Source organism: Oncorhynchus tshawytscha, linkage group LG06, assembly GCF_018296145.1.
Source record: "Oncorhynchus tshawytscha isolate Ot180627B linkage group LG06, Otsh_v2.0, whole genome shotgun sequence".
In the NCBI taxonomy this organism is placed as follows: Eukaryota; Metazoa; Chordata; class Actinopteri; order Salmoniformes; family Salmonidae; genus Oncorhynchus; species Oncorhynchus tshawytscha.
Window position 1 is genome coordinate 44,288,421 of NC_056434.1, and position 12,248 is coordinate 44,300,668.

The 12,248-nt window shown below is 45.6% G+C and overlaps 1 protein-coding gene across 3 annotated transcripts in view; it reads left to right on the forward strand.

Moving 5' to 3' along the window:
• The window catches only part of LOC112252591 (engulfment and cell motility protein 3-like), a 32,410-nt gene extending 20,194 nt beyond the window's left edge, over positions 1-12,216 (forward strand). The window contains exons 15-21 of one of the 3 annotated variants that reach the window (XM_042323292.1): positions 2,741-2,877; positions 8,555-8,718; positions 9,196-9,308; positions 9,543-9,647; positions 9,845-9,924; positions 10,072-10,152; positions 10,413-12,216. In XM_042323292.1, the coding sequence (XP_042179226.1) occupies positions 2,741-2,877; positions 8,555-8,718; positions 9,196-9,308; positions 9,543-9,647; positions 9,845-9,924; positions 10,072-10,152; positions 10,413-10,625 (893 nt within the window). In that variant the 3' untranslated portion in view covers positions 10,626-12,216. The other 2 variants (XM_042323294.1, XM_042323293.1) reach the window with 2 other exon arrangements.
• Positions 12,217-12,248: the final 32 nt, after the last annotated feature.

Consider the following 12,248-nt stretch of genomic DNA (forward strand, 5'->3'; position numbering starts at 1 on the left):
TCTACTGCCAAGTTTACACCTTCACCATTATAGTGAAACGTTTTGTCCAGGAAGTTGTCTAAAAGGGATTGAATTTGTTGATGCCTAATTGTTTTTTGGTAGGTTCCCACACTACTTTCATTCCATTTATAGCATTTCTTTATATTATTCAGTTCCTTTAGCTTTGATGCCTCATGATTGAGTATTGCTCTGTTCTGTGGTCTGGATGTAGGTCAGGGGGGAGGTGTCTCGCTGGTCTGGATGTAGGTCAGGGGGAGGTGTCTCGCTGGTCTGGATGTAGGTCAGGGGGAGGTGTCTCGCTGGTCTGGATGTAGGTCAGGGGGAGGTGTCTCGCTGGTTTGGATGTAGGTCAGGGGGGAGGTGTCTCGCTGGTCTGGATGTAGGTCAGGGGGGAGGTGTCTCGCTGGTCTGGGCAGGGTGTCTGTTGCTCCTGTGTGAGGTGTTGGGGCTGCAGTTGAGGGCGATGTCCTTTAGGGTATGTACAAAGGTTTGCACTGCGGCCTTGTATAGGTGGACCTGGTCCTAAAGGCTGGGCCAGGTCTACATTTGCTTTTGAAGGAAATACTTGCATTTACCCGCTGTATGGTAGCAAGGTGAAAGTATTTTCATGGTAGCAGGGTGGAGTTAACCACTTGTGCTTTGGGGAAGGTAGAAGAAGCATTTTAAATTACTGCCTTTAGTGCTGTGGCCACCCTTTTCTCCTGTGTTCTCAGGTCATTTGTGCCTGTGTGTATTATTATGTGGCTAGGAGAACCTTGTTGGACAGAAGGTCTAGGGTGCGTTGGGTGTTTGGACACCAGAGTTTAGACACTGTTTGGGGAAAAAGTACATTTTCTTGTATATATGTCCTGTTTGAGTCCATAAGGAGTACGATCTGTGTCTTGTGTATGCCCTCAGTGGGTGTGTGTGTGGGGGGGTGGGTGTTAGGAGGGCTATCAGGGTGGCTGACAGGAGGGGTGCTCAGAGCGGGTGGGATCCCCTGGGCTTGGGGTTCTTCATGTGTCTGTCTTACTGGGATGTCGAGGCTATGGTCTGGGGTGGACTGTTCTGCTGTGGTGTCCAGACTTTTGTCAGGGTCTGAGGTGGGCTGTTCTGCTGGCTTCTTTGTGGGGGTGGCCAGCTCTCTAATGGGTTGTTCTCTGTCACATGTCATCGTTCTCACCTTCTCCTCGAGCACACTCACCTTCTCCTCTAGTGCTCTGTTCTTCTCCTGCTCCTGTTCTTCTTCTCCTGTTGATGTTGTCTCACCACAGTCCAGTGTCGATATGTTTCTCTCCACCTCCAGCTCTCTGTGTCTGGTTGAGGGGGTGTTGTTGAGCTGGACTATTTTTTTGTTGTGCTGACTGGAGTGTGTTCACCTGCTTTTCCAGCTCCACCTGCCTTACTTCCAGCTGGGTGAATGTATCCTTCATTTCAATGAGGGGGTAGTACTCTGTGCTGGGAGGTTTGACATTCCTCTTGGGGTTGCTCGTCTGTGGGGTTGAATAATGAAGAGGTCTGGTCTGACACTCTCAGGGGGGGGATATCTTTCTCAAGAGAGAGCTTATCCTGCTGAGCTACCTCTTTGATTATGTGAAAGTCCAGCTGAAACTGTTTGGGAATGCCCTGTACCATTACTGTTCCAGACTTTTACAGGTTGACGTTGGCTGACTCCGAGTCCTCGATGTCTAATATCCTGAGTTTCCACCCATCGCTAACACCCCCCCCCTCTCTTAACAGAGGGATAGTGTGTTAATGTAGCTCTGCACCATGCCAGGGGATGGTCTGGTTAATATAGCACTGCACCATGCCAGGGGATGGTCTGGTTAATATAGCTCTGCACCATGCCAGGGGTTGGTCTGGTTAATATAGCACTGCGCCATGCCTGGGGATGGTCTGGTTAATATAGCACTGCGCCATGCCAGGGGATGGTCTGGTTAATATAGCACTGTGCCATGCCAGGGGATGGTCTGGTTAATATAGCACTGTGCCATGCCAGGGGATGGTCTGGTTAATATAGCACTGTGCCATGCCAGGGGATGGTCTGGTTAATATAGCACTGTGCCATGCCAGGGGATGGTCTGTGTGGAATATTAAGTTGCTTATGTTCCCATTTTTATAATAGTCACCAAAGGGTGTCTCTTGATGAGCTTATTTTTTTTTTCATGCTTTGTCATTTTTTTAACATCCAGAGTGTACTGCATTGTAATGAACTCTGAACAGCGGGAGGGGGCTTCAGATGCCTCTGCATTTGGGTGGGGTAGGCTGTGATACTCTCCTGCCATTGTTGAGCTCACTTCTCACTTCACACCTCAGTGCAAATTGAAGTTGCATTCAGATATGTTCTGTCCTAGCTAAGGCTTTATCTTAGCATTCAGTCCTTATAAAGACAAATATATAATTCTAATGTATTTTTCTTCTTTGGTTTAAATGTAGCTTCAGATTTAACATTACTCCGTTCCAAGTTGGATGGTGTTTTCAGGTTTCTGTTGTTTGTTTGCCAGAGCATTTGCTGTATAGCTTGGAAATAAGAATCTTTGGTAGTATGAATCCAAAATCAGGTTGTGGGTTTAGAGTTCTGATTTGCAGTGAAGGTTATGTTGTGGAGGGTAGTATCCTGTATATGTCCTTGCTGAAAAATCCAAGTTTATCTGACTCTAAATCTATATTTTGTAAAAACATGCTGAAAAATGTGAGAGCTCATCTGCTCCTCTCTCTCTCACTCACTCACTCACTCACTCACTCACTCACTCACCACTAGCCTCAGAAACAGGTTCAGACTACCACCCCATCTTCTTCGCTCAGGACCAGCTGCTGGACGAGCTCTTCTGTATCTGCATCCAGCTGCTCAATAAGACCTGGAAGGAGATGAGAGCCACGCAGGAGGACTTTGACAAGGTAACACAACCCACACTGCAATGTCACCATATAGCTCCCTCTTTCTCCATGTCTCACTCCCACCCCATGTCTCAGCATCACATCTGTCTCACTCTCACCCTATATCTCACCCTTTTCCCACACTGTACTCTAATGTACAAGTACAAGAAACAGCCTCTTGCCATTTGAAACAAAGTAGTTGAAGGGTACAGGGAGCATGTCTACAAGTAGATAGCAGGTATATTACCTGACCAAAGGTATGTGGAAACCTGCTTGTCAAACATCTCATTCCAAAATAATGTCCATTAATATGGAGTTGGTCCCCCCTTTGCTGCTATGACAGCCTCCACTCTTCTGGGAAGGCTTTCCACTAGATGTTGGAACATTGCTGCAGGGACTTGCTTCCGTTCAACCACAAGAGCATTAGTGAGGTCGGGCACTGATGTTAGGCGATTAGGCCTGGCTCGCAGTCGGCGTTCCAATTCATCCCAAAGGTGTTCGATGGGGTTGAGGTCAGGGCTCTGTGCCACTGTCAAGTTCTTCCACACCGATCTTGACAAACCATTTCTGTATGGACCTTGCTTTGTCCGCAGGGGCATTGTCATGCTGAAACAGGAAAAGGACTTTCCCCAAACTGTTGCCACAAAGTTGGAAGCACAGAATTGTCAAGAATGTCATTGTATGCTGTATGGTTAGGATTTCCCTTCACTGGAACTAAGGGGTCAAGCCCAAACCATGAAAAACAGCCCAAGGCCATTATTCCTCCTCCACCACACCTTACAGTTGGCACTATGCATTGGGGCAGGTAGCGTTCTCCTGGCATCCGCCAAACCCAGATTCATCCGTCGGACTGCCAGATAATGAAGCGTGATTCTTCATTGGTGAGAACACGTTTCCACTGCTCCAGAGTCCAATGGCAGCGAGCTTTACACCACTCCAGCCGATGCTTGGTATTGCACACGGGGATCTTAGGCTTGTGTGTGGCTGCTCGGCCATGGAAACCCATTTTATGAAGCTCCCAACGAACTGTTCTTGTACTGACGTTGTTTTTAGAGGCAGTTTGGAACTCGCTAGTGAGTGTTGCAACCGAGGACAGACTATTTTTACTAGCTACGAGCTTCAGCACTAGGCAGTCCCATTCTGTGAGTTTGTGTGGCCTACCACTTGGCTCCTAGACATTTCCACTTCACAATAGCAGCACTTACAGTTGACCAGGGAAGCTGAAGCAGGGCAGGAATTTTACGAACTGACTTGTTGGAAAGGTGGCATCCTATGACGGTGCCACGTTGAAAGTCACTGAGCTTTTTTTTCTCGATTTTATACACCTGTCAGCATTGGGTGTGGCTGAAATAGCCGAATCCACTCATTTGAAGCTGTGTTCATATACTTTTGTGTGTGTATGTATGTTGTATATCATGTCCAAGCGTGATGCAGTGTATCGTCTAAAAGATGGTCTATTTGTTTACATTGCCAACTGTGGAGCGGCAAAGTGGTAATCTAATTTAGAAAATCTAACTTCAAAGCACTCCATGGCATCCGGAGCGGAATGGCATTTACCTGCATGCGCTACACAGAAAACAATAAGTTCTCTGTGTCCTGTCTGCCACCATCGTATGCAGGATAATACCATCCATCTGCCACAGCCACACAGAGTAGGAAACAGAGTTTAATCTATAGAGGGCTGTGGGAGGCAACCAGCTGGGGTATAATTAGTCAGTTGTAATCGTTAGAACGGGACATCGATTAGTCATCCAGAATGGCTACCACAATGGAATATCGACTGGCTGCCCTATCTAAATGTATAGATACCGTGCTAGGGTAATGTAGGAAAGACGGCTGGATGGGCCAAATCCAGGCTATTTCCATTCCAATGTTAACTACAGTGGACTCACTCAGACAGAACTATTCATTAACACCAAAACCACACAACAGGCCCATGTTTTACAAAATGCTTTCTGGTCATAAACTCTTAACCTTTTGACCTTTTGGTTTGGAGCGAGTGTCCAGCCAGCAGGCCCTGTCATTGTGTTGCGCCCTCTACTGCCTCCCACAATCCCGTGGAGCAGGGACAATTGGGCATTAGAAGCACAAAGAGAATCCCACTCCATAGCAGAATCAGAGCGAGGGAGAAAGGTCCTTCACAATCAATTGGTTCCATCAGCAGTAATTACACAAGAGAAAAACCTCTGGACACTGACAATGGAGAGATGGACAGTGGTCAGCCACAGTGGTCAGCCATGTTAAAAAGAGAGAGAGGACAGAGGGGGGGGGGGTACAAAGCAAAGGCATCTCCCTATTTGTATTTCTTATCTCCTTTTTAGATTTGTTCATCCTCAAGTCAGATACTTGTTAAGTCTGAGAAATGTTAAGGGGATGAATGCAGAGTACTGGTGCTGAGAGAATTTGTTTACAGCTTGAAGAGTGACTGGTATCTGTCTCCACCGTGCCTGTCTCACAGAAGATTCCATACCTCACTGTCAACAACCCATAATGAGATTCTACACTCTTAGAGACTCAGGCGCCCTCTAGAACATAAATGGTTCTTCGACTGTCTCCATAGGAGAACCCTTTGAATAACCCCTTTTGGTTTCAGGTAGAACCCTTTGTGTATATTTGGCTTTTACTACCATGTCCCTCAGCCTCTCCTCCTCCTCTACCTCTGTTGCAGTCTCTCTGTTTCTCTCTACTCATTCGATCACAAACCCTGTCTCTTCCTCTCTCTCTCCCTCTTCCCTCCAATAAACCCCTAACTGTGCTGTCGATTTTCAGCCGTTAATCACTCCTGGCAACACGCTGCTGCCAGCTGGGTGCCTCCAACTAGGACTTTGTGTGTGACCCCCCCCCCATCATGCACTTTCCCTCCAATAACAGTCATCCTCCACACACTCTGCTGGGTTATGAGGGAACAGAGACAGCTGCTCCTCACTATGGCTGAGGTAAACGTCTCCTGTACTGGGGTTCTCCTCTTTCTATTGGTTAAAGCAGAGGAGTGACGGCAGGGGAGAGGGGGGGGGGCGGACGGGGTGTGAGTGACTATCAGGGTGTCTGTTTACAAAATAACCTCATCTCTGCTCTGGACTGCTGATGCCATAAAGGTGATACTCACTCTTATCCCTCTATCCGCTGTCCTCTCTGTTTCACTCCTCTCATATTTCATTTTTTTCTTTCTCTCTCTCTCTCTCTCTCTCGACTGTGGAACTAACATTGTTGGCCTCTGGGTTATACTTGAAAGACACAACATGGAGGTGAGATACTCTATTTGGATTCATTAGTCATTTCTACGTGGTCTTTACACAGTATGTGAATAATGTTGTTACACAGGATTATACCTGGGGACATTTTGAGGGAGGTGTCACTGAAAGCTTTGTTTTGTTCCAAGTATATGACAGTCTCAATTTTTAGTTACAGTTTTAGTGCCATTCTCTTTGGATGTGTTGTTGTTAATATATTTTTCTCTGCCTACATGGATGAATATATTGGCTATTACGTATTAGTATGGTTTAAAGCTCTTTGAATACTATAAAGCGCGGTGTAATGTAGTTGCTGTGTTGTAGGATACCGATGATCGAATTCTGTGTTTTTAATATAGAATCTTTTTTTCTGCAGTCACTGGTTGTACAGTTTTTAGTAATATGTACAGAATGTTTTAAAAACATACCTCTTAATCCTCGTTGATTGAAGAGGTGAATTATTCCTTCCTGCTGCATAAGGAGGGTTGGCAAACCAGGTCCGTGGTCTGAAGCGCAATTTTCCTGTGTGGTTGGGTTATGCCAAGCTGTCCAAATCTCAGGGGGAGATGAATGTTCCCTGGGTTTATTTCTGGTTTATGCAGGATTCTGCACTATTAATTGAAGTGTGTGTATTTCAGAATTGCCAATGTGATTTCCTGAATATGGTGATAGATCATTTAATTTGTGTAATTATGCCATTCATTTGTGATTGGTTGTGATGGTATGGTCCGTGTGGAAGTATCCCAGCTACTATACTTAAGCTGTGTCGGTCCTGTCTTGGCAGAGAGGGGACAGGTTGCTGACAGGTATTATTGAGGCCTGGTGTTTATTGAGCTCAACCTTTTATTCATTTTCAGTCAACCCCTTGTTTATGTTTCCTGTTCTGTCCATCGTCATGTTTATTTTGTTTGTACATAGGTGTACAATTGTTTTGGTGTCTCTTCTCCACAAATAAAAGGCCACTCCTGGGCACTGCACTGGGTCCATTTTGTCTGCCTCCTCACTGAAACCTCCACTGCTAGGTGTGGTCTCCATTTTGTTTTTGTTTTTTTACGTAACCTTTGTTTAACTAGGAAGGTCAGTTAAGAACAAATTCTTACTTAATAACTGCCTACCGGGGAACTGCCTTGTTCAGGGGCGGAATGACAGATTTTTACCTTGTCAGTTCGGGGTTCGACCACTAGGCTACCTGCCGTCCATTACTCTGAGACAGGAACACACTCACACCCTTTAAACCCCCCTATGCTCTTTTGAGACCATTCTCTCAAGTCACTGAGATCTCTTCTAGCCATGGTAGCCTAAATAATGTGCAACTGGGCATTTTTATACATAACCCTAAGCATGATGGGATGTTTTAATGGCTTAATCAACTCAGGAACCACACCTGTGTGGAAGCACCTGCTTTCAACATACTTTGTATCCCTCATTAGCTCAAGTGTTTCCTTTTATTTTGGCAGTTACCTGTATGTTGTTATGTTTTTCATTCTATTACCTCAAACCTTTGAGGTGGGATTATTTTAGATTGAACAAATACCGCTATGTGCCTCCATGGGTGCGGCATGCACAGCAGATACCACGTGCTCCATAGAGGATGAGTGCGCAATTGCTGAACATTGTTTGCTCCATCCCTCTTGCTCCATAAGGTAGTGGGCTCTCCATGGATACTGTAATTCGGAGCCTGCTTCATGGGTCATGGTTATTGTGTGCCCAACACACCTGTACGTACAGTACCATTTCATTAAAGTCCTCCAAACTGGTGCTGCTGTACATTGGAGGGGGGGGGGGATTTGGGGTTACCATGATGCACAAACAAATGACATTCCCATGGCGACGGCTGCTTGGTGTCAAGTGCAGTGTCATTGAGAGACACTCGGAGTATGGCCACACTGAGATAAAGGGAGAGAGAGACCGAGGGGAGGAAAGAGTGAGTGGGGGGGGGGTGATCGACTTGAGTTTGGTTTGGTGTGTTCTCATAGATTTCTTTGAGGGATTTTGAAACTGTGGCTGCAGTTAGTAGAGAGAAACACCAGATTTTCCTGTCTCTCTCACACACACACACACACACACACACACCCTACCGTATTTCCTCCTTCCTGTGCTTTGTCATGTGGCCTTCGCCTCAGAGAACTCATGTTTTGGGGGACCCGAGGTCAAGCCTTGTCTGAGTTTGTAAGCGTCACTGTGCCCAGCAGAGCAAAGAGCGGGAACAGTCTGCTTTCTTTCAACTCAAACCCACATTCACACGATAGCTAGCTACTGAAATATATGAAAACATACAGTACATACACTAAGATATATTGTATACTTTAATATAGCTCAGTGGTTCCCAAATGTTTTTGCTTTGTCCCACCCAAGGGCTTTTGAATTGTCTTGTTTACCCACCAGAGAAACCATGTCTATAGCCATAACATAGCTGGTATGTTTTCCCTTTAAATAATCAAATGTTGACTGATTCTGTCCATCTGTAGGTAATGCAGGTTGTGCGTGAACAGATCACCAGGACTCTGTCCAGTAAGCCCACGTCTCTGGAGCTGTTTAAGAACAAGGTGAATGCCCTGAACTACAGTGAGATCCTCAAACTACGCCAGACGGAGCGGCTGCACCAAGAAGAGACCCTCGCCCCGCCTGTATTGTAAGTCCTTAAATTGTTCAGCAGAATCTTTTTCTTGCTCTCTCTATGACACACACACACACACAACCCTCGTAAGCCTGTACTTCCTCCAATGACCCCTAGAGGGCAGGGATCAGCCCCTTTTAGTGTATGTGTATGTATACTTACACCTGTATTTGTACCATTTGTCTCTAGTCCAGAGTATTTTTCACCCCTATGGAATCAGAATCAGTGCTGTTGCTCTGCGTCTGCCCTGTTTGTCACCAAACAGCTTGGAAATGTCATGTGACTCTCCCAGTCACAGGTCCACAACCCATTCTACCCATTCCCAGTCAAACAAGTAGCACTGATCCTACCTACTTGTCCTCGTCCTATCTGATCCATATCTATTCCAGTGTCTGACCTTCTAATACGTCAAATAAAGCTCATCGAAATGAATCATGTTGAGTGCGTCATGGTACTTGCGGTGGGCGTGACTCTCTCTACCCCCCTCTGTAGAGAGCTGAAGGAGCGTCTGAGGCCAGAGCTGTTGGAGCTGATTCGCCAGCAGAGACTGAACCGCCTGTGTCAGGGAACCCTCTTCCGCAAGATCAGCAGCCGACGCAGACAGGGTGAGATCACTCGCACCTCTGTGAGAGGGGTGGACAGGTTAAGAGCATACGCGTTAGAACTCGAGAGGTATAAGAATAGGGGGAAGCTGGACAGCACGACACGGTGAAACATAGGAAGACTAATGAAGGACGGTAGAGGAAGAGATAGCTGGCCTTTCTTACACCATGCTGCCAATTAAAAAAAAATATATATTTTTTTAAATTCAATAAAAAATAAATTATTGGTCATTTCAGATAAGTTGTGGCACTGTCGCCTATCGCCCAATCACAAAGTCCTGCACTTTGGCGACGTGGAGGAGGAAACAGAAACACCCACCATCGAGAGTCTCCAGGAGAAGAGTGAGTTATTACTCACAGCAATATACTCTTCCACTGTAGCCTTGACACTGCCTTGACCATAGAGATTCTATTAAATTAGTGTTGTCGCCCCTAATTCTATGGCCTCGACACTGAAATGACATCGCGCTCTGTCATTGGCTCTGTGTACGAAGCTGAGGGGTGCCGGTAGACCTGCTCTTCCTCTTTTTCTCTGGCAGTTCCTGTGGCAGATATCAAAGCACTGCTGACGGGGAAAGACTGCCCTCACATGAAGGAGCACAAGGGCAAACAGACCAAGGTTAGTGCACCATCATCACCAGCACCACTTTCCCTACCGACAACAGCCCCTGAACACTCCCTCGGCCCTACCCCGCCCCGACTTCCTCTTTCACACTATGTACCTGGCCCTCCATAAACGGCATTGTGCTGTGTCATTCTTCTGCAGGAAGTGTTGGCACTGGCGTTCAGCGTCACGTATGACGTGGAGGAGTACAGCCTCAACTTTATCGCCTCGTCCAGAACCGACGTGAGTAGTGATGTCATGTCACAGGAATATCTGTACTCATTCACATAGATAATTCTCTCTCTCTCTCTCTCTCTTTTCCCAGAGTTAAATCCTACATCTTTCTCTCTCGCTCTCACTGTGTTTCTCTCTTGGTCTTTATCGCTCGCTCTCTCTCGTCCCTCTTAATTTAAATTAAACTTGGTGTGGAAAGTTAAAACGCATACATTACCAAAGTAAACATTATGGTCGAATAACAAAGGTGATCTCTGTGTCGCTCTCAGTTCTGCCTGTGGACGGATGGACTGAGCGTGCTCCTGGGACGGGACATGAGCAGTGAGTGCATGAGGAGCGAGCTGGAGACCCTGCTCTCCATGGAGATCAAGCTCCGCCTCCTGGATCTGGAGAACGTGCCCATCCCAGACAGTGCCCCGCCGGTGCCCAAACCCCCCAGCAACTTCAACTTCTGCTACGACTTCAGCCAGGCTGAGCAGTAGGCCATGGCAGGGCAGAGGAGTAGACCTGGGGCCTGTTCAGGAGGATGTAACGTTACAGAATGCTCAGCTAGAAATGTATGAATTAGAACAGATATGGTCTTGTCGTCTGTAGAATAGGCAATTGTGTCAGCTCTATTCATTATATTTCTATTTGCAACGTTTGGAATGTTTCATGTCATTAAATGCACCCTAGTAACGACCAAGCCTGTAGACATCTACACAGCAGGAGTGGACATAGAGGACTGGATCGACAAATCTAATGCGTAGGCAAAGGTTTCATCTTATATGAGCGGAATCGAGGCTGAAGACTATTCCTTGGGTTCTATAGGAGTGGTCATCTATTTGGGTGTGGTCAAGTGTATTGTAACTGTACAGTGAGAGTGTTTTCTGTTGTTGGATCGATCCAGATGGCTTATGACCAGGCTGCAGCGGGAAGGCTTTAGGTTTACTTCAGTCCCCCGCTCCATGGCTCCAGTCCTCCACGCTCCTCTGTGCATTGTCTTTAGGCGGAGAGTTCATTTTTCATTTTTGCCATATCCATGTTTGTTTTTCTACTTTTCTCGGGTGTGATTTTCCTTAAACTGAAAGCTTTGTGAGGCAGGATGCATGACATCCCTTCTGAAGGTACTCAACCCAAGGACTGAGACCGAACAGAGCCAAATACATATGTGGGTATATACTGTATATGGCTCGGAGAGCAAATCCCTTGGATTTACCGACCTACTCAAACAGAATCCCTACTCCCTGTTCTAAAATGGTACTTTAATGAGTTGAAGAAACAAGAAAACATCATCTGGCTCCAAGCCTATTCAAATCCCTATTTATAATATATTAAATCCTCTTTTTAAGTGTGTGCAGATAGTATTTGAATGAGTTCCATTGGCTCACGAGGAGCACTTTAAATAGAATACCTCAGAGAGCTTCCCATGGGCTGGTTTTAATGATGGTCATGATGGATTGATCTTTTGTACTTTTTATGTAAGGTCGTTTAAGTTTGATGGCTGTTGTTCAAACGGTTCTCTTAGGCAACAGGGTTTTATTGCGCAAAGAACTTGATCAACGGTACAGCCAACTGACTTGCTTTTATAGTACATTTAACAGATGACGTAGCGAAGGTACAGATAACTGTTGTGTGTCACAGTATGTATCGCTGCTAATTAATTGTTGTCCTGGTAGTTTTTTTGCTCCAGAGTTTGTCAAAGGCAATTATAGGTACATTATGAATTTCAGGCCATAACAAATGAAAAATGAATATTAGTTCAATATTGATGTTATTGTAGGGTACTTTATTTCCATGACTGAATGATCCTGACAGAAATTTGACCTCAATTTGAACTAATGTACTGTACAACAGTAAACAAGTCCAGTCAGTATGATGACCCTTCAACTTTTCATATTCCAAATCTCATTGGCCAATGAATAATAATAGGTTTTTGTAGCTGGCTAACAATCATAAATTCAGCTGGAGTTTGAGGTGATTTTGCTATTCATTGCATGTCTGTTCATGTTAAAACACCCAATCTCCATGGTAACCCCTAACTTATGCTTTACTAAGATCAGGGTTGACATGAATAAATATGATTTATACAAATTGTCCTTGTCTAGCTTGGTTTATGGTCTGGC